Source organism: Pteropus medius, unplaced genomic scaffold, assembly GCF_902729225.1.
Source record: "Pteropus medius unplaced genomic scaffold, Ma_sr-lr_union100, whole genome shotgun sequence".
In the NCBI taxonomy this organism is placed as follows: Eukaryota; Metazoa; Chordata; class Mammalia; order Chiroptera; family Pteropodidae; genus Pteropus; species Pteropus medius.
Genome location: NW_024349800.1, coordinates 25,709,088 through 25,736,632, shown reverse-complemented (window position 1 = coordinate 25,736,632; position 27,545 = coordinate 25,709,088). Strand labels below are relative to the sequence as shown.

At 41.3% G+C, this 27,545-nt stretch overlaps 1 protein-coding gene across 7 annotated transcripts in view; it reads right to left on the bottom strand.

Moving 5' to 3' along the window:
• Positions 1–8,824: 8,824 nt before the first annotated feature.
• The window catches only part of BCL11A (BCL11 transcription factor A), a 98,232-nt gene continuing 79,511 nt past the window's right edge, over positions 8,825–27,545 (bottom strand). For 4 of the 7 annotated variants that reach the window (XM_039887090.1, XM_039887085.1, XM_039887089.1 and 1 more), the window contains exons 3-4: positions 26,055–26,156; positions 16,017–20,761 (exon numbers count right to left, since the gene is read on the bottom strand). In XM_039887090.1, coding sequence (XP_039743024.1) covers positions 18,747–20,761; positions 26,055–26,156 — 2,117 coding nt within the window. In that variant the 3' untranslated portion in view covers positions 16,017–18,746. Of the gene's footprint in view, positions 10,990–16,016; positions 20,762–26,054; positions 26,157–27,545 lie in introns of those variants that run through there. The other 3 variants (XM_039887086.1, XM_039887087.1, XM_039887092.1) reach the window with 3 other exon arrangements.

The window sequence follows — 27,545 nt, the reverse complement described above, 5'->3', positions numbered from 1 at the left end:
TCGTACACAGAGGCAAGCACGCAAGTGTGCCATATTCATTGACTATAGGAAGGTGTCAGTATTCCTAAATGCAAATCTCTCAAGTCCTCTCACTTGCTTCAGATTTTCCAAGCTCTACTGCAGCCACACCCCCAGGAGGGATGGTCTAAGTCAACACAGAACAGCAGCAAGTGGAATGTTCCTTGCTGGCAGTGGCTGAAATGGGACCTATGCTCCTTGGGGGGACTGCTTCTGGGGATTGGTTACCTCAGCCATCTCCCTCTAGGTCATTGGGCTCCGTCCCTGGCTGTGTTGGTTAACAACCAAGTGTCGTTACCAGCGCAGAGCTTCTGTCCTTCGAGGTCTCACTCCTGGTCTCTGCAGTTGAAACTTTTCCATTCCAATAATAATTTTTTTAAAATAATAATAATGACAGCAGAAGGAGCACTCTAGTCCACATTTTTTCCTGTGAGCACTCACAACACAAGTTGGTGTCTCCATTCCTCTGTCACACGATCGAGAATGCTGGTAGAATTCTTTGAGCTTTTTAAAACTGGAATTAATTTTTAAATATGTGTTCTATTTATCCACGGTACCAAACGGCAATATGTCCAACACCTGTCATCTTGTTTCCATTATCTTCAAGGTTTCCTGTGCCTCCCTGACTCCCACCCTCTGCTCTTCAAAAAATATACTAGATGTGTATACGAAAAACTAAACCCTCTTACCCCAAAAGGCTCAGAGTCTAGAGGCTTAATTACCTCTCCATTTGTGACACACAGGCCCCTTGGGTCAGAATTAAATGTGATTTCCAGTAGGAGAGGGGATAGGTTTACTTCTGCCCATCCCGTATCTGTTCTGTAGACACAATGACTCCTTAGGCCAGGAGAAGATGAACTAAGCTTCTCTAGCCAGCTTTGTAAACTTGACCTTTAACTTCTGGAGAAGAGAGGTGGAAGCCCAGAGTGAACACAGTTTCTGAAGATAAGACTCTAGAGACTAGAAAGTGATGAATGCCAAAGATCAAAACCCAATAATGTCCTTGAGATCATCACAGTAATTACAGATGAGGCGTGTTTTCCTGTCAGGATGTGTGTGTGTGGCAGTTCACACAAGGTACAAATATACTTTTGTTATAAGTAGATGTATACACAAGGAATTATAAGTGTAACTGTGCATATGTGTACACTTCCTGAGCATACACCATAATTCTGACTTATGGGGAAAATGGAAAGGGTGATTACACTCAAACTATTATATTAAACAATATATGGACACTTGCGTTTCCTAAGCAAGTATAAATGACTTTCAGTGATTATCATTTTGCTATGGTGTGGATTGAGTCCTGGGTGGACATGGAGGATAGGTGCCTAGCAAGAGGAGGGAGCTTGGCCTTCACGGACTGCATCTCACAGAGGCCTGACTTTCTTCCCTGTCCCCCATCAAGGTCTGTAGGGTGGCACCTGCTTACTTGTGATTTGATTTCCTGGGTGTCGGTTCTGAGCAGCACACCGTTCTGTTCCTGCGCTGTTCTGAGCAGCATGAGGAAGTCTTGCGCCGTCCTGCCCAGGCCATGAATGGTCCCTTTGGCCTGTGCATCCACGCCTTATATGCTCCCCACCCGCTAGTCACTGAGTAGCTGTCTTGGTTATTAGCTCGACTGTTGCTCTATGTCTGTGTTCAAGTCACCCTTATTTACTTAATAATGGCCCCAAAGAGTAAGAGTAGTGATGCTGGCAATTTGGATAAGCCAAAGAGACGCCATAAAGTGCTTCGTTTTACGTGAAAAGGTGAGTGAGTACAGCACAGTAAGATTTTGAAAGAGAACATATTCACATAACTTTTATTGCAGTATATTGTTATAATTGTTCTATTTTATTATTAGTTATTGTTCATCTCTTACTGTGTCTAATTTATAAATTAAACTTTATCATAGGTATGTATGTATAGGAAATAAAACATAGTATATAGTTTGGTACTGTTCACAGCTTCAGGCATCCACTGGGGTCTTGGAATGAATCCCCGAAGGATAAGAGGGGACTACTGTACTTAATTTTTTTAGTTATACTTTACTCAATTTCAGCAGGAAGGGAAATATGGCCCATGTTATAAACATGTTTCCACACCTTGTGTCGAACCCCTTGGGCAGCTCCCAGCCATGTGCTTGCGACAGATCTTTAGCATGGTTTAACATCCTAGACAATCCTCCTAATGTGTGGGGCCAGTGCCGTGGCTTGTGTCTGTTGGACAGGTCACAGGAGTGGGTAGGAGGCTCTGGGAGAAACATAGGGTGTAATGGAGAGTTCGCACCCCAGTGTGAAAAAGTAATTCTTGGGGTACCTTAAGTGACCTGACTTATGACACTGGACAGTCATAGACCGGCCTCACTTCCAGGAGAAACAGCATGGTAGGCAGGAGGAAGGAAGGTACACAAGGTTACCAGATGATATGGCTGCAAAACAAAATACAAAGGTCTCTATGTCTCTATTTTTGAAACATAAACTCCAAAAGAATGAAGCCTGCTCAGACTTACTTTGTGCACAGAATATTTCTTTGATTCAGTGTGAGTATGCTTGCTTATTTTCAATTCATGTTTTCATTATGAAATTCTTCTAATGTTGTGGCCAAATGACAATAAGATCGTATTATTACAGAACCCAGAATGTATCAACAAGCATATTACTAAGAAAAAGGCAACATAATGTAACTTTTCCAAATAGTCAAGAGAATAAAAAAAATTCCTAAATTTTTTCTCCAAAAAAGGAAATCCTTAAAGCCCACTGACGTACACAACTCTAGTAGTTTTCTGTTCTTTTCCCAGTTGAGTTTATCATTGTGCTTGAGTCTTGATGCTAAAGTGTTAAATGCTTGATGAGACATGATGTTTTCTTTTTGTGTTATAAAAATATTTGATCTCTCAGGAACTAAGTGACCTGTTTTTGCCCTTGAGGACTTTATCTTTAAGCTCTTCATTGTATGGGCTTCAACAACAGTCAACCTGTGAGGAAGACCTTTTGTCGGCTTCCATAGATCATCTGAGATGGGTATAGACCGGAGCAAATGAGGATTTAGATAGACCATCAAATAATGAGATCATTGCCTACTTGAATGTGAAAGAGTGACTACATAGTCTCCCCCACATATTCTACTCATAGCAGAGTCCTTTCTGTGGAAAATTGCCAATACCTTCAAGGGACAGCCTCCTACTGGTCTCTTGGTCTCCTTTGAGTTCCCCTTCAATCCATGCCAGATTCTGCTATGCTCTTCCTAAAACTTTTCTATGGACATGATTTTGAAAAACTATTTATTGACTATAATACAAGCCCCTTAGCCTATCATTAAAGGACCTCCATAACATGGCTCCAAATTAGTTTCCAGCCTTACTTTCCATGGTTTTTGTAGACAACGCTTCTCTTCCTGCCATGCCAGTGTAGCCATTGCCCTCCAAGCACCACAATTCTGACTTGAACTGGTGTGCCCTCATCATTGCTCTTCATCACCTAAATGTCAGCCTGCTTTGGATAACCAACTCAAAGCCCAATATGTGGGCCCCAGAGAAATTATCTTCCTTCACATTCCTACAGTTTATGTCTCTTACTTCTGAATTAATCATATTACATCCTTTCATTGTTAATTACCTGCTTCTAATCTTACCCCACCCCCATTAGGACTGACTATAATCTCTTTGAAAAACAGGGGTTGGGTTTCATACTTCTTTGTGTTTTGCCCACAGTGCCTAGAACACCTTGCACACTATAGGTGGAAAAGACAAACTTGGTTTATGCTGATGTTCCAAGAGAGATCACAGGACTGCACATAGGAGAAGTAAAGATTGCTTTGTCATATTTCACTTAGATTGAATTAGAGGCAGGTAATCAGTTACAGATCAGCTCAGGGTTGAACTACATGGACTTATCCCCTATATAGGTCATTTATCTTTGATCACGGGACAAAAACTATGTTTCTTTTACTACTCTCCTACTAAATCATCTGCTATTATTTTTTACAAGAAGGACTGGGCCAAATGCATGAGGAAACATCAATGTATACTCAACCCCGCCACCTGAAAAATAACTTTAAAGGTGTGTGTCCTACTGATAAGGTGTCAAGAAAAATGTTCCCATGTATTCCAGAGCTCCGAAGCCCCTTGCTTAGGACTGCTGTCTACATTGGCAAGTGAATTATATATTAGCATTTTAAAAGGCCCACTGTTCTCACCACATCAGCTTAACTGAGACAAGTTATTTAGTAGGATTCTAATTAATTTAATTCTCCACTGGTGGCAATTTCTGATGGGCAATGACTGTGCCTTTTACCTCTTTGCATTCCTTCCCCAGTACTTAGCTCAGTAGGTTGCATATGGTAGAGACCTAATAAATATTTGTTGATTGAACAAATGAAGGAGACTTACTGTAGATGAAGAAGATGCACAAGTGAACTCAGACATGCTTCACAAAATCAAACTCCCAGCGCTGAGGATGGACAGAAATGCAAGCGCCACAGATAATACTGACACCAGCTTTGCTCAATAGTTAACAAGACCAGAACCCTCAAAGCAGAGGCAGTCCAAGTATGTTTCTTAATCAGCTTAATTAGCACTGTTGTCATTGTTTTGATATGGCACCCTCAACCTTGGCATTATGTATTATGACAAAATTCTCCAATGAGATAGATCATGGAAGTCAATATGTAGAGGTTAAGAGTGAAGATTCCGTAGTCATATCATACTGGCAGTACCAGTTGTATATAACCTTGAACATGTCACTTAGTCTCTCTAAGCTTCAATAAAATGGGAATAATCATAGTACCCACCCCACAAGATGGTTACAAAGAAGAAACAAGAACAAGCATGGAAAACTCTTATCACTATGCCTAGAGCATAGTAAATTCTCAATAAACATTAGCTGATATTGTTATTTCTACTTTAACCTATATTTTGCTCTTTACTAAGCTCCAGGCAGTGTGCCAGCTAAAGACTGGAAGGGTTAGATATTCAATCAGAGATCACATTTCAGAACTGTCCTGGCTCTTGATCTCCAGGCAGCGGAAGATCTGTGGTTCTTTGCCAGCCCTGGTGAGATGCACATGGCCCTGTGGGAGAGGGCTGTCCTTCAGTGGGGCAGGAGGAAGAGAGAGACTTCCAATCTTAGGGTGCACCAAAATAATAAAAACGCACCCTGAGCACTGCAGATGCAATCATTTCAAAAATGTGTGCATTTTTTAAAACACAATGACAGCTTTAGATTCCAAACAAAAATCACTGCAGCTTTTTTATTCTGTGACATAAATTTTTAAAGAAAATGGGTTTATTAACCAAAACCAAAGGAAAATTTACTCTTAAGATAAACTACAATTCCACTTGCCCATTGCCATTAAGACTGGATGTCAATACCCCCAAGGCTATGTAGAGTCCAGGGCATTCAGATGGCTTTATACTGTTTTGAATGTTGTATGCTATTGGTTAATAGGAGGCAGGAAGCAAGGTATGTCCTCCCATTTTCAGAGGGAATAATGGGCCTTGAATGGGGTCAAGTACAGAATGGAGACTCCAGGTGGGTGAGCATGGCAAAGATAGAGCCACGATTTCAACTTCGAGTTGCTAGCTCAGACACTCAAAGCCATTCACCAGTCTAGACCAAAGCCTCAGGAGTCCACCTCCAGCACAGCCTGTCAGAAGGAAAAGAAAACATACTCTCAAAGAGGCTGAAAAATAAAAAGAACTCAGCAAATAAGGCAAAGTGGCTACAAGCAAATCCACACAAAGGGGACACAGCTTTAAAGGAAAAACTCTCGTGTTCCTGAGTTCTGAGCTGTGGGTAAGTTTCTGAAGAGGAGTATTTGCATTCTGGTTTTTCCCCTTTGTGTGGGGACATAAGCAACAGGTAAAATCAGGCACTTAGAAATAAGGGCATGAGGAACTCAATGCAAATCTTAGAGCTGAAAGGCAGGTAATCTCCATATGCCTCTCCACAGGCTTTCAAGGTATCTGAGAAGAGGACCAGTCAGTAGGGAGAGAGGAGCAGAAGGGAAGCAAGGCAGCAGAAGTTGCTTGTTTGCATTGCTGTCTCAGGAAATTCAAGAAACTATCATTAGGGGGAAAAAATCAGGCAAACGACTTCCTCTCAGACCATCCTCAACAGGAATATCTGGTTCGCTGTCCTGCTCGTATTCCAGGGATGACCTTGCCCATGTAGGGTCTAAATAGCTACTACACACAGCAACTACAGCCCTATCTGGCCCCAAAACAGTCCAAATCAACCCATGTCCATTCAAAAAACTACATGTGAATCAAAGGTTGACCAGCAAGAAAAGAAATGGCAGCAGAAGAGCTGACACAGCAGGTCCAATAAGAGCGAAGCCCAGTTTGTACATCTCCAAACATAGAAAGGAATGCGTGATCAAAAAGGAAAATGAATAAGATTTCATCTTGCACAGAAAACGACTGTGCAACCTAAATGGACTGTTAAGTGGAATAATCCTCACAACTGAGAGTTGTATACTATTTCAATCGATCCTCCCTTTGGTTCATTGCTATTTCACCAGTTTGACCTCGAAATTAAATATCCCCAGTAACAAGTTTCAGGTCATGCTATTGGCAATATGTATTCTCTCACAGGATGTGATGTGGACTCAAAATTCAAATTAAGGGGGTTTTCTCTTAAATCCTGTCTAGAGAATGGAGCAGATTGTGGGATCTATTTAAGTCATTTGAGATGAATTTTGTTTGATGAGTAGCTCTTTTTCATGCCCTTTTCCCTTTAAAAACTATCACAAGCAAGTCTTGGTCTCTAAGTTTATTTCTACCATCAGAGGAGTGAATTAAAGAGGAATCCTTCCAGGTAGTAACCTAAATGTTCTGTCATCCGGATGCTGCTTAGAAACCCTTGATTATGGGACATGCTTACATGCTCCCCACTAGGGCTGGCACCCAAACAAGCTTTTGATTTTTCTTAAATCCTTTTGTAATGTACACTTTTCTGCCATTCCTCCTTCTGAATTTAATAGGTCACCAGGGAGAGACCGGCAGTTTGAATTCTTTTGTACAGGAACTGGAGGCTTGAGTTCCAGTTCTGGCTCAGCCACTAACTGTGGTTTCAAGGTTGGCTCTCTTTTTTTTTTTTTTTAAGCTGTGCGATCTTAGATCCTTCACTTAATATTTGGGCCTCTATTGCTTTGATCTGTAAAACGAATGCTTGTTGTGATTCCTTTCAGCTTTAGTCTATTCTTGTCCTACCTAATTTCTAGAATCACTAGAGAAATGGATTTCATCATGGTATAAAAGTGCTCTATAAACCTTAAGTATTTCATGGGAGCAGTTTTAAAAATATAAAACAAGGGGAAAGGTAATGTGATTTAATAATAAGGTATCTTAATTTACACTAACATAGGAAGGAAAACAATCACTGTTTCTGGATTTTGCTGAAAGCGATAAGTTCTTCGGCTTCATGTAGCCCTGGTGGAGTGCAAACTGAAGAGTGCTGTCTCTACTAGGGAGTCAGGGAAAAGAAACGTGACATTATTGTTTCCCTGTTGGTTAAAAACTCGGACAGGATGGATCTTTGAAGGAGTATTTGCAACATACATTGTTTCTTAACCTCCAACTGAACTTCATAGCCAGTATGTAAATTCCTGAAATCTGTTCCCTCACATTATACCCCCAAAAGAGCCACAGCTACGTGGCATTAAGCAGAGACAGAAAAGCCTACAAAATACTTCAACTCTGACCCTCTCTATCATTACTTTCTGGGGACATTAATTTGTAAAATAAGAATTCTTGATAGAAGAAAACATAAACACTGAGAAAAAATATATATGTTAGTATTAATAATTATCTTCTTCCACATTAACCTATCTAGCCCTCAAAACGAGAAAATCATGTCAGCGTACACAAAACTGGAAAGACACTTCTCACCACTTGGCTTGGCTCTAATACAAATGGTACTGAAAACTCCAAGGGCCCAGGAAACGTGTTGCCAAGATTTAGGCCACTCAATTAGGCCTCAGTAGAATGCAAATTTGCACCCTTTGCCTAAAATTTTCCTTTAAATGACCACCAGTTTTGGTACAATCATTTATTTCTCCAGCACTGTCAATATCAAAAGGCTGGTAGCTGAGTGCTACAGAAGCTACTGAGTCTCTGCCATCATGGAGCCCGAAGTCTCACAGACATTCGTGTTTAGTGTGACAATTTGGACAGACCATGAAATTAATGTTTGTAGACCGGGTTTGGTAAGGTAAGAGCAAATCTCATATTTGGTCCCCACCTCCTCAAGCACCAAGGACTGTGTGCTCTAATCCACACTCAGTGCATGCCGGGAAAACAATTAATCTCTCTGCAATTTGAAGTTCCACTCTCAGAAGAGGGCTTGATGAGAACCCCAACTAGATTTGTCAGTCCCTTCTGCTGCTTCCACCACTCAGTTAACCAAGGGACTAGTCCCTTGACATATCCCATAGGGAGCTGTCTTCTCAGATTATCAATCCTGTGTGGGTTTATAAAGGTCCTAGCCTTAGCATAACGCCATTATTATATAAACAATTTCATAAATGAATTTTTATTTTCTTTCAACTAAAAATGGTGTGGGGCAAGAGATGGATTCTTTTGTTTGTTTTGTTTTGATTTTTAATAAGGGTTCTTCTCTAAAAGAGGGAAGAAAATAAAGATATCCTTTACCCATTCCCTCTCTCCTCCCCCACTTACCCCCTCCCACTCCAAAATCCCAAAATCCCAAAATTCTACAGATATCCATTTATTTACAAACTGACTCTGAGAATAAATGAGAGGTAGAAGTGGATACACCGATCAGAAATGAAAGTGTAGTGAACACCAAGCACAGTTACCACAGCTGAAGTTGTTCAAAAAAACGTGTTTGTTCTGTTTCAGTCGGGTCTCCCTTTTGAAATGGCATCACTCTTTCTAGGGATCAGCAAGGACCTTCGCGCGTTCGGGGAGGATGCTATCACAAAATCCCTAATAATCTGAGATTTCAACAACACGGAAGCAGAATGGATGCAGGGATAGTTTCTCCACAAAATAACTTGTCTGAAAGTCCCATCTCACTTTGGTAGAAGGAATTCTCAAAAACTCATCAAGGTCACCTAGTCTACCAGAGATATTCATTTCTCACAGAAAAGCCACTAGAGAAAGATGGCAAGGAGGGATCCTTGCTCCAAACTCTCTCCTGCAGTGCACACAGCCATTGGCAGGAAGAGATAACTTTGCCCACCTTCACAAATGGACATCCTCGATCTATGTGTGCAAACCATACATGTGTGTGCTCGTGAACACTTATGGCTTGTGTGCTAACATAGCGCTCCCTTTGGTTACAGAGTTCAGCGGAATTAGCTCTGGACTAGATACCAAAATACCTGGCTTCTTGGCCCTCATGACCTCGGGCAAGCCCTTAACCTTGGTGAGCCTCACTCTCCTCATTCTAAAGTAGAAGTTGTGAAGTCTGTCTCAATTAAGATCAGATGAAATAACGTACATGAAAGCACTGTGTAAAGTATAACACAGCATACTATTGGAAAGAATCATTATTTACGATGAATAAGTGGGAAAAAAATCCAGATGCCAATTATTTGGTTATCTTCTCACTAGGCAAGGTAATCCAGCCAGAAGGGTGAGTGGGTACGATATTCCCCACTTACGTGCACAGCCAATATGTAAATCTATAACGTACAGGTTTATTATTTATAAACCAATTTCAATATACTATATTGTTTCTAGTTCTCTTTTAGATCTTGTGGCAATAGAAAACACCAAATTGAGAAAAGTTCTTTGTAAATTAACTGGGCCAGAAAAAATTTTTATCACCTGTTTGTTAACCTTGCTTATTTGTGTCACTAATTTTTTAAGGAATGAGGCATTGTTATGGTTACGATAGATAGCATGTTCTGATGCAAACCTCTTTCCTCCTATAATTTCCCCCTTATAAAATTTCCAAATTTCTTGATGTAAATAATAAAGAAGTATTATGTTTGTCTGCATTAAGATATATTTGCCAAAGGTTTGGGAACCAAAAATTAGAATTTTTAATAAGCAACTGTTGACATTTATCACTTTCCTTGGGATTTACCACTAACAAAGTGATGTTATCTTTCTTGAACTAAATTAAAAGACAAATTCAAATCCTGCATGGTAGCCACCAAAAGCATATATTTGAAAAACAGAAATCAGCGTGCCATATTATGCATTATTTAATGGTATGCAAATTATAATTCAGACAGTTAGGAAAACCACACTTCAGCATTAATAAACAGTAACACTACCACTACATTAATTATGATATTGCTATGATTTATTCCCAAGTTTTGCATTTTGATACCCTTGAAAATTTATGCCATCTGATAAGTAGTAACCTATTTCTCCTCTTACACCTCCTACCCATTCCTCAAATCTGTTCCTCCTACCCACTCAATGGGTGTCTGCAGGAAACAGTACAGAAATACAAAGTCACAAGTGACTGCACTGTCTTATAAGCATTAATAATCAAAGAACAAGCAAACACCACCTAAAGCTCCAACATTTATTGTGTCAATGTTAAGCACACTTTTTAAAAGACAACATAGAATGTATAGAAACAAGGGGTTGGGGACTCATGCTCATTTTCCACAATACGGGTATTAGGTTGGCTGGTTTCAAAAAGGCCAGGACATCATGGTCCATGGGCCCTCTCTATGGGACTGATTCACTATTCCAATGTGGGTCTGTTTTTTTGTTTTTACTTTTTATTAAAAAATATAAATAAAATGGCACTGCAGGCCCAGGCAGGAAGGACTCTGCAGGACTCTGTCTTCGCACACGGCTTCTTGGAGGCTACTGTCAGAAAACATCACAAACTAGCAGGATGACAGACCACGCAGATGTCGGCCGGGCGGCACGCGTCCACCCCACCCCAGGGGGCTTCAAATTTTCTCAGAACTTAAGGGCTCTCGAGCTTCCATCCGAAAACTGCCACACATCTTGAGCTCTCTGGGTACTACGCCGAATGGGGGTGTGTGAAGAACCTAGAAAGAGGTTGGAGACAGAGGAGGGGGGGAAAAAAAAGTACAGGTGTGACTTGGCCCAGTGATTTTCTGTTCTCTAACTAGCTTTTTACGGTTATAACTTAAATCAACCACAGAGCCACTAGTGTCTTAAACATGATTTCAAAGTCACTATTCCTCCCCACAACCCAAATCTCTCACTCTGAGTGCCTTTCCCATGAACTCCCTCCCTGCATTCCCCCAAAGGACCCGGACCCCCTACCCAATCCTGTGATAGTCCTAAGAAACTTGGGACACACCTGGAAGGAAACACTTTCCTTTATGACTGAGAAAACTGAGTAGGAAACAGTCCTTTGGTTGAGGAGAACAGGGGAGGGAGAAGGGAAGGGGACATTTCCTTAAAATAATAATAAAATTATAAAGAAACAAAAAATCAAAATTGATGTAAAAGCAGCACAACAAAAACATGAAATGTCATCAAGTTCAACGTCAAAGCAGCCAACGATTTACAAGAGGCGAACAAATCTCTGAAGAGGAAACCAGAACCCAAAATAGTTGCTCCCAAATTGCACCAAAAACTGCCTGTAGTTTCTTTCAAACATGCAGTTTTCTTTTCTTTTCTTTTTTCCTTTTTTTTTTTTTTTTTTTTTTTTTTTTTTTTTTTTTTTTTTTTTTTGGTAAGGGGGAAAGGCAATGGTGAAGGGAAGAAGGGAGTGGTTATTTTCCTCCGGGGTTCCTCCCTTGCTGTGTACATTGACTTGAAGCAGCAGAACTGGGAGTCCGGATGTGCCGAGGAAGAGGGCTACCACAGTGGCATTCCAGGTCTTGTTGCCATGGCGACCTGAAGCAGGGGCCTGGGGCCTCCTCTCCCCTGACTTGACTCCGCAGGAGGCCCAGGGTCTGGAGCTCAGCTGCTCTCACGAATTCCCCCCTGAGCAGTAGAGACCTGGGCTGAGGGGCCTGCTGTGTCCAGGTGGGCTCTGGAAATCCTGTTCCCAGTCCAGCCCTGTCATTGTCGTTGAGGCCCCTTTAGCTGATATCCCCATCAAACTCTTTTGTCAGACCTGCTACCAATATTTAAAGCCCTGACAGGCAAAGATAGCATGGGCATGTACCACCTTCCTTGTTATTTAAAAGCACAGCCTCCTGTGGGTTAAGAGGGTCCTGCTTTAGAGGATATTTTGGAGAAATCACTTAGATTGCCTTTTCTGCTGTCTCATAAAGACCTGATATATGTTTCCTTTTGCCACTTTACAGAAAGGAAAAACAGTATTTGGATCAACCATTGAGTTGTATTCAGCCAAGTTTAGGTTTTGAGTACAATGACCCATGTGAACTGTATCGGTCTCCTTTCCCATTTGAAAGGGTGGAATTAATTGCATCCCATGACCATAGATGACACTGGGAAATAGAGAGAGAGAGAGAAACAGGCCCATCCCCCTAAAGGCTGATTCACTGGCCATGTGTTTTACTAAATGAAACAGCGGGCTAATGGGATAATAAGATGACAGCGAACGAAAGTGCATACCCAACAATCCATGTCTACAATTCGTAGCGATAGCAGCCCTGGAAAAAAATGTACGTAATCCCAGTTCTGCCTATGTGTTCTGATGTCTATTTCTCTAAAAATGGGTTCATTTATTCTTAATTGGAAAAGCTGTAGGGCCTTAGAAGACACTTAGGAAAATTTGCTTAAGTGGCTCATGCCTTCTAAAAGTTAAAAGTCTTTTTAAAAAAAATTTGCCAAGCAGGTTTAAAGAACACTGTCAATCCCATCCTCATATCAGCAAAATTCACACAATTTTTCTTTTTTAAATGCAAAGTTGTCTGGGGAAGAAAAAAAGAAAAAGAAAAAGAATGAGATGGGTACATTCTTGAAGACACCAGGCCCAGGGACAATGGAGTAACAGAATCATAATGAAGAACACACTATTACAACATAGTCATAAGAAGTGTGTGTGTGTGTGTGTGTGTGTGTGTGTGTGTGTGGAGAGAGATGAGGTTTAAAAAAGAAAACACTATATTTGCTCCCTTATTCTCTGTGAGTAAAGTGTTTGAAGCAGGACAGAATGGGGCCTGAGGCTTCTCAACTCCTTTTCAGGAAGGCCTGAAATATCCCAATACCTTTTAACAAACTTTGAGTGTCTGTGAATACACCACCTCATTCCCTTGTTTCTCCAAGTGAAATGATATCTAACCCTCACTGCCACTTCCTTTCAAATTCTCACTTCAAGCATTATGAATATATACAGTATATACTTATTACGTATACAAAAATGGTATTTAAATAAACAGTTCTGTCACAGAATGCCCTGGGAAAAACTCGACTTCACACTTCCTGCCATTGCTGGTACGAATGAAGAACCAAGCGTTTACCTCACTTCTTAACAACCTTTAAAATGTGTTCGTCAGTCCTTTTGTAGGCCCTAAACGGGGAGGATGGTAAATGATCTCAGGATGGAGAAGTTCTTGCAATGGGAGAATTTCTGGGTTCAAGTCTGTGAGAAATAGTACTTGCTGTATTCCTGTTTATTAAGTTGTTCTCAAAATGAAGATAAAAAGAAACATTTCTGTGAGCGGCAGTCCAGGTATGTCGAAAACATTGCACCAGCATGTCAGGAGTGTCACATAACCTTACTTGAGAATTTTGAAAAATGTTAATGTTCTAAGTGTTTCCTCATTTTAAAAAGCTATCGTGATTTCATCCTACTGTTGGAAATGTTTTTCGTTATTTTATATTAAGATTTTTAATTTTAGGGTTCTGGATACAAGACGTCATTTATAAGTTATATTCTCGTTGCATAGGTTTTCATGCTTCTACTGTTCACTCAGTGTCAGAAATAATATTTTATAAGAGGATTTCAATAAGTCAGGAGACTAAGTACCCTGAAGAACTTGTCTCCCCATAAATTTACTTAACTTTGGGACCATGTAAATCAAACATAATCTGTGATTTATCACCAGATGTTTGCATCCCTCCTCACTCCCCATCTGATTTAAGAAATTTGAACATACAAGTATACAGTATCCACCATTAATTCTGTCTGTCAGGATGTAAAACCTAATTACACTAAAAGCATCACATACTGAGAAATTAATATGAATACTGTATATAAAAGTGCACAGCTGCACTCATAGCTCCTAATAAAAGAGTAATAGGGACACACAGCAGTACATGGACATTTAATATGGTGGAGCAGAAGTCACCACGTCTAAAACTGGCCTGGCACTAGGGAATGTTTCTAAAACATGTATATCTCCTTTCAGTTCACTACCAAGTTCTACAAGGTACCACTTCCCCGCCCCAGCCCAGCCCAGCCCAGCTCCTGTACAATGCTCTCCTAAAACCTCTCTTACCAGATTCCTCCCTGCCTTACTCTCTGCTTCCCAAATGGGCTTTAAACAACAACAACAGCAACAACAACAACAACAACAACAACCTACTTCTTTCTCTTTGTTTTAGAAAGATAAAACTATTCTTGCCTCAGTTAAAAGGCTTTACATGAAAAGGTCACCTCATAGGCACCAGGGCATAAGAACTGAGCCACAAAAAAAATGCTACCACAAAAAGACAACAGAATGGCTTTTGTTTTGGTTTTTACAAAAATAAGAACGATGTCGTATCCATTCGTCTACACTGAGAACGGGGAGACAGTATCACAGACATATGTGTTTTAATAAAGCAAATAGATGCTGCAACATGCAGTATTCGTAAAACTGACAACACACATTTCTAAGGAGGGGTTTTAAAAATAGACTTTCCTCTTCAAAGATATTTCACTTCAAAAATATGTTTGGCCAAAATATAATTAATTGAAGGGTATTCCCACCGTAATCTACTCTCCATCAAGAATACCCTATAAAACCACCTAAAAGGACTGTCCTGTCTAGGGTCCCTAGGATCTCAGAATCACAAGGCAAACCACCATACACTTCAGGAAATCTGATTTGACCACATCTGGCTAAATTCCTAGTTACTGCTTGCTTTCTTCTCTCCTTCTCTCTCTCTCTCTCTCTCTCTCTCTCTCTCCTCTCTCTCTCTCTCTCCTGATGGACTTTTAGATTTGGGAGGTGGGGTTACTTTTTAAATGAGGAAAGACTCTTATGTGGGAATAAAAAAGCTGATTAAAAAAAAAACCTTTGTTTACATTATATTGTAAGGTAGGGCAGGTAAGGGAGAATAGAAAAGAACTTTGAAACAAGAACAGCAAAAAATCCAAAGGAAATTAAAGCTTAAGATTCTATTACCACAAAGTTTTTCATTTATATCTGAATGGATTAAGAGATGGAGGGAAAATTTTTAACATCAGCCTGAAAACGCCTTCCATTTCTTAAAAATTATTCTAGAACTATAAAGTCTAAAAACTATTTTCATGGTTTGAGATATGTCTATTTTAATATAGTAAGTACTTTATGTTCCTTTAGGGTATAATACACGCATCAAAATGCCCACAGAAATAATCCTGAAAAAGACTGACTGGCCTTCTCTTAAAACCTGTTATTTTCTTGAAAGTAATTTACAGAGTGTGTCAAATGAGGACACAAGAAGCTTACATTGTGTACTTTAATTTTTTTTTATTTTTTTCAATAAAGGGACAAAATGGGTGTATGAACAGGTTAATGCAGACAACTGCCAAAAAAACACAGACAGTGGTTTTTCCAATAGAACTTAACAAAGACCAGAAACAAATACAATAAAAAGCCAGGTTGTAATGACCTTTGGTCATCCAAATAAAAAAAAATAAAAACAAAGAAAAATAAAAGATCAAATTAAGTGCCTCTGTTTTGAACAGGGCACATAAGCAATAATAAATAGTGACTCCCATAGTAAAAGATAAAATTTCAAGTTACGACAAACAGCTTTCATTACAGGAATAGAAAAGGCCAATAACAAAATATTCTGCATTGCCATTTACAAAAAAGTATTGACTAAAGCGGGCTTTCTCTTTAATATGCTTTGCATATGAAATTCTTTCCAATCTAAATATAAAGCACCATTTAGTTTTTGGCAATGAAAAAAACTGCAAAACATTGTGTTTTTTTTTTCCTTTTTTTCTTTCTTTTACTGCATATGAAGGTAAGATGCTGGAATGTAAGGGTGATAGAAGGAAAGGGACAAAAAGCACACTACATAACAAACCAACGTTATTAGCTTGCAGTACTGCATACAGTATGGCAGCAGGAAAAAGGAACAAAAAAGGATATGTACAACCCCTATGACAGCCATCGGTGTGACATTCTAGCAGGTTCCCCCAAACCGCCATTATATGGCTTCTCATCTGTACAATGTCACACTTTTTTGTTTCTCTCTTTTTTTTTTTTTTGAAGCATACAAATAATTTGCACTATATTATCCTGCCAAATTAAAAAAATATACTGTGGCAGCCTGTCTTTTTTTTTTCCACTACCAAAAAAGGTACATTGATACCTTTTAAGAGAACAAGCAACAGTTAAAAATACAAGCTTCAATATAAATACTATAGTGCCTAACACTAGATGAACATTTAATTCAAATACCATTCTAGAAATACAGAAAAAAGACCATAAATGTGTTTTAGCATAGGAATCAACATGAGTGTGCATTTTCCTATATTTAAGTACTATATAATCTTAAACCTTTCCCCAATGTATGTTTTTTTTACAACCTGAAGAGCGGTGTGTATCCAAGGCATAGAATTTCCACTACCATTTTTAAATGGATAACAAGTCTTGTAACACCACCAAGACAATGGAACCCTAAAATGCAGTTCCCCCCTAAACATAATGAAGTGTTTTTAAAAAATTTTTTTTCTTAACATTTATATTTAAAAAAGTTTTGTACAAAAAAAAATCCTTGCACTGTAGAAGCGAAAGCAATCATTCATTTCTATGTTAAGAGTATTCTGTTTTCCATTCACAGCGCTTGCAATGTTGAGTCGGAGTAAGTAAGCTCATTAGTCAAGTAAATGGCTGGCAAAGTTTTTTTTTTTAATTTTTAAAAAAATGCTCATCAATGAGATTGTGTTCAATTCTTTTTTTTCAGCATTCTTGCAACTTTTCCCTTAAGTATAGACCTGTAAACTGGGAAAATTGTACAGTGCACTTAATTGTCCTATCTGAGCAGGTTTATTTTATACTCAACCTCTGTATCTCTGATTAGAGAAAAGATACAGATATTACAGGCAGAGTCAAGTGCTATTTGAACACCAACTGGGGCAGATGCTAGCTTAATAAAAAAGAAAAAATCAAAAAATAAAATAAAAACAATGAATCCTCTTCCATGTTAACACAAATAGCACACAGTGTATGGAAAAGAAATGAAGTACAACTTTTAGGGAGCACAGACATATATACTGCTACTCTTAAAATTCTTTCTCTGCTTTTTTAAGAATGTCACATTTAAACGCAAGTCTTAAGAATTCATAGTTAATCATCATTGTATCAATATTAGCTTATACACCTGTTCTAGTTTAAAATGGCAAATATACCACGTTGTGCTAATAAATCACATATTTTTTCCTCTGTTACCCTCTGTCAAGCCTTATTGTTAGCCTCTTCTTTTTAATATGGTACACGAGGTCTTAAAGTTTATCGTCTGATTGTCCCTTTGACAACCAAGTGGATCTGGATCTATTTCTTTTGGTGCCAGAATTTTTTTGAAAGACATTTTTTAAAACAAGTATCTTCATGAAATGAAATCCTTACTCATGTATTTAATCACGTTCCAGGGCTTTTGCACGTTGCACATTCAATGTAATCATCATTTAAAAAAAAATAAAACTTTGGGCGAAACAGCCCATTTCTTTTAAGCTCTCACCGGGAGCAAAATAGCTTTTATACTGGTATAATCAGTTTTGCTTACAAGATTAAATGAAAGGGAAAATGATGATTAACTAGGACATAATGGGTCATATTTTTAGGTAGCCATTGTTGTGAGAAATACAATATAGAATTATATGCTAGGTCCTAAGGTTTATTACCTTACCCAATGCTGAATGAAGCTACGAGTTTATAACAAGTAGAAAGAACCATCAACGTGGTTTTAATAGATCCAAGGCACTCATATTTTAAAACCAAATGATAGAATAAACTTTTGTTTTTCTGTTAATTTGTCAATCAATTCAAGGCCTTTTTTTTTTTCCTCTCCAATTGATACATTTAACCCTTTAGAGACAGACATTCAGCTCATAGAGATTTTCTTTCAGCGCTATCTCTTCTGTCTCTAGAAGGTTAATCCAAAGACTGTTTTTCCTCCTCACGTTATAAAATAAAACTGTACATGATATGTATTACAGAATGTATGCAGCATGGTCTTTTTCTCTCTCTCTCTCTTTTTCTCTCAGAACGGAACTGGAAACAGCAACATTTTTGCTCAGCAACGAATCGGGGACAATTTAAAATAGCCATAACATACCATACATGCTGTCTAAATTAAAAAAAAAAAAAAAAAAACATACACAACATGTAAATTATTGCACAAGAGAAAGGCTCAAAGTTTGCGTAAAATGCAATAGTATTGCCCCATACAGATCATGCATTCAAACGGTGAGAACATAAAGGAAAAAAAAAAAGAAGAAAAAGAAAAAGAAAAAAGAAAAAGAAAAAAAAAACAGGTGTGCTGGTGACAAGCACTCTCATATTCTTAGCTTCCGTTATTTCTGTTTGTTCGTTTGTTTGTTTCAATCACATGGGACTAGAAAAAAATCCTACAGGGAGTGGGGCTGGAGGGCGATGGGACAGGGTGGGTGGTGAAAAAAGGAGGTGTCAGGTGGGAGTGAGGGAGGGGTATTAATATACCTCTATTCAGTTTTTATATCATTATTCAACACTCGATCACTGTGCCATTTTTTCATGTGTTTCTCCAGGGTACTGTACACGCTAAAAGGCATCTTACAAATTTCACATTTGTAAACGTCCTTCCCCACCTGGCCATGCGTTTTCATGTGCCTGGTGAGCTTGCTACTCTGGGCACAGGCATAGTTGCACAGCTCGCATTTATAAGGCCTTTCGCCCGTGTGGCTTCTCCTGTGGACAGTGAGATTGCTACAGTTCTTGAAGACTTTCCCACAGTACTCACAAGTGTCGCTGCGTCTGCCCTCTTTTGAGCTGGGCCTGCCCGGGCCCGGACCACTAATATGGGGCGTGCTCCCTCCACTTCCCGTGCCGCTGCGCCCCGAGATCCCTCCATCCAGCTCCCCGGGCGGCGTGGAGAAGCGCAAGCTCCCGTTCTCCGAGGAGTGCTCCGACGAGGAGGCGAAAGGCGATTGTCTGGAGTCTCCGAAGCTAAGGAAGGGATCTTTGAGCTGCCTGGAGGCTGCGTAGCCGGCGAGCCACTGCGAGTACACGTTCTCGGTGTTGGGCATCGCGGCCGGGGGCAGGTCGAACTCCTTCTCGAGCTTGATGCGCTTGGAGAAGGGGCTCAGCGAGCTGGGGCTGCCCAGCAGCAGCTTTTTGGACAGGCCCCCCGAGGCCGACTCGCCCGGGGAGCAGCCGCGGCCGTTAACAGTGCCATCGTCTATGCGGTCCGACTCGCCGGCCACCGAGTCTTCGTCGCAAGTGTCCCTGTGGCCCTCGGCCTCGGCCAGGTGGCCACGCTTATGCTTCTCGCCCAGGACCTGGTGGAAGGCCTCGCTGAAGTGCTGCATGGAGCTGAGCACCATGCCCTGCATGACGTCGGGCAGCGCGCGGCCCTCGTCGCCCACGCCCACCACCGCGCCGCGCGCGCTGTTCTCGTGGTGGCGCGCAGCCTCCAGGCTCAGCCCGAAGCCGTAGTCCGCCCTCTCGCTCTCCGTCAGCTCCTCCTCCTCCTCTTCCTCCTCTTCTTCCTCTTCCTCGTCGTCCTCCTCTTCCTCCTCGTCCCCGTTCTCTGGGATTAGGCTGGGGTCGTTCTCGCTCTTGAACTTGGCCACCACGGACTTGAGCGCGCTGCTGGCACTGCCCACCAGGTCACTGGTGCCGGGTTCCGGGGAGCTGGCGGTGGAGAGGCCGTCGTCGGACTTGACAGTCATGGGGGACGACTTGTGCATGTGCGTCTTCATGTGGCGCTTCAGCTTGCTGGCCTGCGTGCATGCGTGGTCGCACAGGTTGCACTTGTAGGGCTTCTCGCCCGTGTGGCTGCGCCGGTGCACCACCAGGTTGCTCTGAAATTTGAACGTCTTGCCGCAGAACTCACAGGACTTGGACTTGACCGGGGGCTGGGAGGGAGGAGGGGCGGATTGCAGAGGAGGGGGCGTCGCCAGGAAGGGCGGCTTGCTACCTGGCTGGAATGGTTGCAGTAACCTTTGCATAGGGCTGGGCCGGCCTGGGGACAGCGGTGGGCTAGACGTGTTCCCTGCCAGCTCTCTAAGTCTCCTAGAGAAATCCATGGCGGGAGGCTCCATAGCCATTGGGTTCAACCGCAGCACCCTGTCAAAGGCACTCGGGTGATGGGTGGCCAGGGCCATCTCTTCCGCCCCCAGGCGCTCTATGCGGTGGGGGTCCAAGTGATGTCTCGGTGGTGGACTAAACAGGGGGGGAGTGGGTGGAAAGCGCCCTTCTGCCAGGCTGGAAGCCTCTCTCGATACTGATCCTGGTATTCTTAGCAGGTTAAAGGGGTTATTGTCTGCAATATGGATCCCATGGAGAGGTGGCTGGGAAGGACATTCTGCACCTAGTCCTGAAGGGATACCAACCCGCGGGGTCAGGGGACTTCCGTGTTCGCTTTCTAAGTAGATTCTTAATCCATGAGTGTTCTGTGCGTGTTGCAAGAGAAACCATGCACTGGTGAATGGCTGTTTGCAAGTTGTACATGTGTAGCTGCTGGGCTCATCTTTACCTGCAAAATAATACAACACCAACATCAATGTTTAATCGCCAAAGAGAGCATCAGTAATTGCTTATTTATGTTCCACCTCAGCCTTTCCTGCCCTCAGCCCTCAAGCCCAAGGCCTGAACCCTGCCTGACCTATCCCCTGTGCCTAGATGGTGCCTGGCACACCTAGTGGCTGGTGTCCAATAAGTATTTCTCGAATCGGTCTTCCTGCCGTTTAACTCAATTCTGAGAATTTTAAATCCAGTCTCCAAAGGAGAAAAATCTAGGTCAATTCAAGCTTGAGGTTAACAATCCCTACAGTCTAGAGAACCTCAGCAAACATCTTCTAAACCTTCCAGTCTTTCACTAGCTATGGTTTAGGGAAGCCATTCATTTCTGTACCTCTGTTTTCTCATTTGTTAAGTGAGGGACTTGGACAAGGTGACCTAAGGGAAACCTTTCTGCTCCCTAAATCCCATTGTTCTATTCCCCCTCTGGATGGCAGGCGAACTTTCTAAATAGGCAATCATTTCATAGAGGTATCAAAAAAGAGAAGGTCAACTCATTATAATTCTCTGTAGTCCTAGAGATGCTTTTAATCTTAGCCCGAAATATACTAATGTTGATATTGTGAAAAATGACAAGGTACTCAAAAAATAATTCCATGGAAGAGAGACTAGCAGTATCCTCACATCCCAGCCTGTGTGAGGGTCAGCGAGTCCCAATTCTGGTTCCATGACACCCCATGAGGACCCCCATTTTTATCTCAAGGGATGTTGTGAAAATCTCAAAAGAGAAATTTAATTCGGATTTAACCAACAGGCCACATCAAATCTTTAGGAGTTTTCCCCCAGTCAAACACATGCAAGCCTAGAGTTAGTAGGAGAGGCTGATGCCAACTTATGCAGACACAGCATCCTAGTTTAAGAACAGTTAAAGCAGCCAGCACCATGACCGGCAGCAGGCTGAGAAATGCTACACTATCCTCCTCCTCATTATTTTGAGAGGCTAACAACGTGAACCAAATTATACAACATCCTGTGCCCTCGGCTGAGCCTCAGCTCCAGTTGAGAAAGAAACAGAAAGATACAGTTCAGCTAGTCAACTCTTTGGCTAGTAGCCAAGCCGTCTGGAGAGGGGCCCTGCTTAAGTCACATTATTTCTCTCTCGTTGAAAAGAACCCGAGAGTGGTAAATGCCACTTTGGCAAAGAGGGGCCAGCTTGACTTCACAATCATTCGTTTTTGGAGATAGCTAAATTAAAAAACATATATATACCAAGAGAGTAACTGATAGTTTACCACTCAACTGCAGCATTAAAAAGGGCTCAAATACTGGTGGCCAAAGGACAGGAAAAAAATAGATAATCTCCCAGGGATTCCAATAACAACAGTGTATAAAACACAAGTGAGAAATATCAAACTTTAGCCCCTCTCTTAAAAGAGGGGTCAGAGGAGTTCCTTAAAGCCCCAGCTAGTAACTTTTTAAAGGAAAAAATTTACCATAGAGCTAGAATGGGAAGGAGGAATTAATCGATTATGATTCCTCCATTTAGCAAGTCAGAAAGAAAAGCTGGCAGTCTTCTCAGGAGCCCCAAACACTTATATTCCAAAACAAGTCAGTCTCCCAAAACAAGCCAGCCTCGCTCAAGCACTTGTCTGAATAATGGACTCCCCGCCCTGACCTTGTAATTTATTTTACAATGCATTTATAATCTCACTCAATATATGCCACTCCTGGGTAAATCTCTTTAACAAGATTAGATGATAAGATACCAAAATTAGGTTTCAAACATTTGCCTAATGTAGGGGGGGGTGGGGGGAAGGCAGAAAGATTTTAAAAGAAACTCTGACATTAGTATCACATTATCTGCCTATTTTTGTTTCCCTCCTCTCTTCAAAGGGAAATAAAAGGCATCATTGAGAGTATTTTCATAAATTTTTTTTTGTTATTGAACAATGACTTGGGTCCTAAATAGACAGGAAAAAAACTCTCTGGTTCCCTGTAACTACTGTGACCCTCTGTGGCTTTCTCCTTTGCCTCTCTAGGACTCTGCGTTATTATCGTACATTTAGCCTGACAATCTGAATTGGGTAGGTAAAAAGGAGATTTGCCAGCTGAAGCAAATCCTTAACACTTTCATCATTCCTAATGTCTTAAAATCATATTTTACCTGATAATATTCTTTTGAAACCCAGGACTGGACCCATAATTAGTGATGCTGGTTTTGCATGCACCATGAATGTGGCCATTGATAAATGCCAAGATCTATATAGTACTACATCGAGGATCTCATCTGTGTCCTTTCAAAAACCCTTAACTGAGAAAAGTCCCTTTTATTTTGCTTCCCTGGGCTTCCTAAAATTTTGTTTTCAGAGCCAGCGATGTGATCATGCTACAGCATGTTAACACTGCTCCTACCCTCCTCTATCTCTCATACATCAGGTCAGAGAAAATGGCATTTTATCTTCTAATGAACATACAACATACAGTTTTTACTATCGCATTTTAGCATTCCCATCAACTAGATATTCTAGATCATGAGGGCAGCTAGTGTAATCATAATGTCAATGAGAAGGGCTGTTACGATTGAGACTAAAGATTACATGGAAAGAGCTGCTTTGAAACTGGTAATTATTACCAGTCCACTAATAGCAAATGATGCATTACAGTTTCACCATATAATCTGTATTTCACTCAGCTCATGCCAATGCACCATATTATATTACAGTGCTCACAGATTCTAAATTCCTAAACTGCAGTCATCAATAAACGTGTTACTTGCCATAATTTGTGAAATTACTTTGTTCATAACATCTTTGATGGTTTAGAAAGACCAGAATTGATTTCCTGCGTGGCAAAATTAGGGCTACATTGATTTATTGACTTGTAAAATATAATAATATTCTTCATTTACTCAGATGAAAATCAACTTCTCAATTTGAGAGCTTCATTGGGCAATCAGGAGGATTGTTTTGATTTAGAGCAATAAACTGAGACCTGGCCCCAAGCATCGGAACGCTAAGCATTAAAATGGTTAAAATCAGCTATTAGCTCACCTACTGGCTTTTATTTTATTTCATTTCATTGTATGGAAAGGAATGACCCCATTTCTCGTTGTCAGGTGATTAAAAAGTCACATGATCTAAGCCTCAGGGTTGAGAAGAATGAGGAGGTCTGATGCTGGACCCCTGGCTCTACTATTTACTAGCTTGTGACTCTGGGACAATCATTTAATTTCTCTGAGCCATAGGTTTCCTATCTGTAAAATGAGCATAAAAATAGTACCTTAAAGAATTGTGAGGCTCAAATGACAGACGTTTATAAAAGCCGTCTGTAAACTATTAGGTCCAACTTGAACATGACTTTTCATTACTACCAGGCTTGATTAGTTACCTAGCGTGATGAGTAACCACATTACACACCCAGAAGGGCATCCAAAGGAAGGTCGAAATCCAGAATCCAGGTCTTACCCCAGGCCAAAGGGAGGCCCTGGTTAGAGGGAGCGGATTTTCAGGACCATGTCCACCAGCAGGGAGGCCACCAATGCTAAGTGCTCTGAAAGCCAAAGGCGGCTAGCAGGTTAAGACAGCTGTGTGGGGTGGGGGTCGGCTTTGCTCTAGAGCTTTCAGGAACCCCACAACCCATTTCCACATACCTTATTCTGGTCACTCCTAAACTGGTCCTGCCAGCATGGGCACCAGCAAACTAGGCACCCTCCCTTTGCGGGAAACAGAGGAGAAGACAGGGGTTCCGTACCAGGCTCCTAGTTTCCCATCCCTCAAACCAAACTCCCTGCCCTCGGGAGGATCAAGTGGAAGAGAAAGAACTAAACTGATTCCCAGGCCGGCAGCCCTTGGCCACTCAGCTCCACCCTCCTCTCTATTGCCCCACTCCCTCCTTTCCCTTCCCTCCAAGGGTGGCTCTGTTCCCACAGCCAAGTGTGGGGCCCCGGGCACCCCCAGCCAAATGAGAAGAGCTCTCCCCACCCAGTGAGCGTGTAGGGACTCGAAACCATGAGTCCAACCCCCTAAACTCTGCAATCTGTGACCTAACCCAGGCTTAGGCCCAGCTTGGGGGTGGGGGGAGCAAAGGAGGTGCTTTTAACCCCTGCACCGCCCAGCCCTCAGGACCCAAGGGCTTGTGAAATTCACACAAATAACTCTTTGTTACCTAGGATTACCTAGGAGTTAACAAAAATAAACAACTGGCTTTGAATTTGGTCTCGGGACTCATGCCCAGCCCTGCAGACACCATTCACCTTCCATCCAAAACCCCGTTCCCTGTATAGTCTCAACTCCTGTATCTTGCTCTTCTCCTTCCATGACACTTTCCCTCCCTCCCTTCCTTCCTTCCTACCTTCCTTCCTTCCTTCCTTCCTTCTTTTTCTTTCCACAACAGGTTATTTTTCATTGACTTTCAAAATAAAAATACTTTTCTTAAATGAAAAAATTAGATGTCACACCTCTTTTTTTCTTGAACTTGCTTTTTTGTATCTGGGGTGGACTCAGCCCTCCCACCCATCCAATTTTTTAGCCATGCATGACTCATACCATTTACTTCTACATAGAGAAGCATACTGTATTACCTTCTAAAGCAGCATCTTTCAAAAACATTGTTATAAACATAAAAATCTAAATTTCATAAAAAGTTCCCCACTATAAAAGTTGGCTTGAACAAGTAACTGGATGGTGGTAGTGATGGTGGGGCTGGGGGTGGGAACAGTGGTATCTTTGAGTTTAGCAAAAATGCTGTGCATTTTTCTCTAAAACTAGGAGAAAAACAAGTAGAAATTATATATGTATGCACATATATAATGCACCATGTATATATAAAAATACACCATGTTTAAATACACATGTAAATGCATATATAACATGCATAAGAATAACTCTGGAGTAACTCTAAACTGACTCCTTTTGGTTCTGGCCTCTGCTAAAAATGTATGTCATGGAATAATTCAAAGTCTAAAATGAGGCCATGGGAGTGAATGTCCAGCAACAAAACGGGCTCTGACCGCAGAGACATATGCAGTCAGTCACTAGTCATGGAGCCAGACAGACCCTGGGGAGGGGACCCGCAGGGATGAGCTGCTGTCAGCTCCAAGCCTTCAGTGAAGAAGACAAGACAAAAGGGGAGGAAAAAAGCTGAGTGGAGTGGGGGAGTGGGTGCCAAGTGAGTAATGGAATAATACATATGCGGATGCCAATCTATTTTGGAAGTAACTCCTTTCAGTACTTAAAAAGTAAGGGTAATTTCTAGAAACTCTCATCTCTACACACATGGACGTTTGTAGAAAAAAATAATGCTCAACTTACAAATACCCTGCGGGGCATATTCTGCACTCATCCCAGGCGTGGGGATTAGAGCTCCGTGTGCAGAACGAGGGGAGGAGAGGCCCCTCCAGTGCAGAAGTTTATCTGTGAAAGAAACCCAAAATCAGGCACTGAAGTTATAAACAATATGCATCGCAAACCACGTGATATCATATTTCAATTCCATTAAAATAGATTAAAATCATGACAACAGCCTTGCAGATAGTTAACAGGCCCAAGGCCTATATCGAAAGAACAGTGGTGAGTTATTTCCCACGGTTTTAATTTTTAATTTCGGTCTTTTTTGACAAAAGGGAAGAGGTTTGTTTTAGGTACTGGGGGTGGTTCTTTCATTCATTTGTTTGTTGGTTATTGTTTGATTATTGTTTTATAATAAGAAACGTGTAAATAGCAAGGGGAAATTAGCAATACTGTGGGTAGGCTGGTAAACTTGGTAATACAATGCGCAGGCTGGAGATTTATCTGCAAGGCTGGTTTACATGCATACATTTACTTTACAGACAAGCCCAAGCAAAAAACAATATGCTAATAGGAAATGAGTGGATTTGTGAATCATTCCTTCTAGAACAGAGTCCCATTCTGCCTTCCCTGTCCCACTCTTCCCTCTCTTCCCATGCTGTATTTATTATGACAGCACCTTCAGTGACGAGGAAACCTTAGACATTTTAGAGTTGGGCCACACTCCAGAATTCAATCAATAGAGTACCCCAGAGAGACATGGCTTCTTATAACAAGGCGGTGAATAATAAAGATTAGACCTCTGAGTTAGAATAACTGGCCAGGTCTCACCTTGAGGGTGAGGAATCTGACCATTAAGTGACAAGGACAGAAAGAACCAGCACTCCAATAATAGTGGCACCCAGAAAAAGCGACCCACCTTCTCCATTCTACTGCATTTTTGTTGCACTCTGGAGAGGAAAAATGACTTCTCACACCAATTAACATAAACCTAGCAGTAAATCAAGCATTTCTAGCACTGCGATTTTTGTAAGAAAGGAAATATTTGGTTTGTGCAACCTGGGGATTGTATGGTTTGTGTGATAAGTTCCTAGCTTTTCCAAGTCCACCTGGAGCTAACCAAGCATGTAGAGGTCAACCATGAGACAGAGCGGAGAACAGATGGGGCAGGAGACACTCTGTGTGTTCTAGAGGCTGGAGTTTGTGATGACTTGGGGGAGGCCGGAGAGAAGAAAAACAGACTTTGATGGTGAGTAAACAGAATATGTTTTCCATTAGCTTAATACTAAGAGCACTTAAAAGTGTTGCTGTTCTACTAGGACAGCAGGTCTCGAGTGTAAAATACATCCTATTCTCCTTGTAGAGATCACATTACCAAGACGAGCCAGGGCAGTCGGCTGAGGTGTCCTTCCACGAGGACCTGGTGGGTAACAATGGCATGTGGCTCCTGGAAGCTCTTACACAGACGGCACAAATCTGTTGTTATCAGGACTAGGAGGGGAGGCTGCTGTGCAG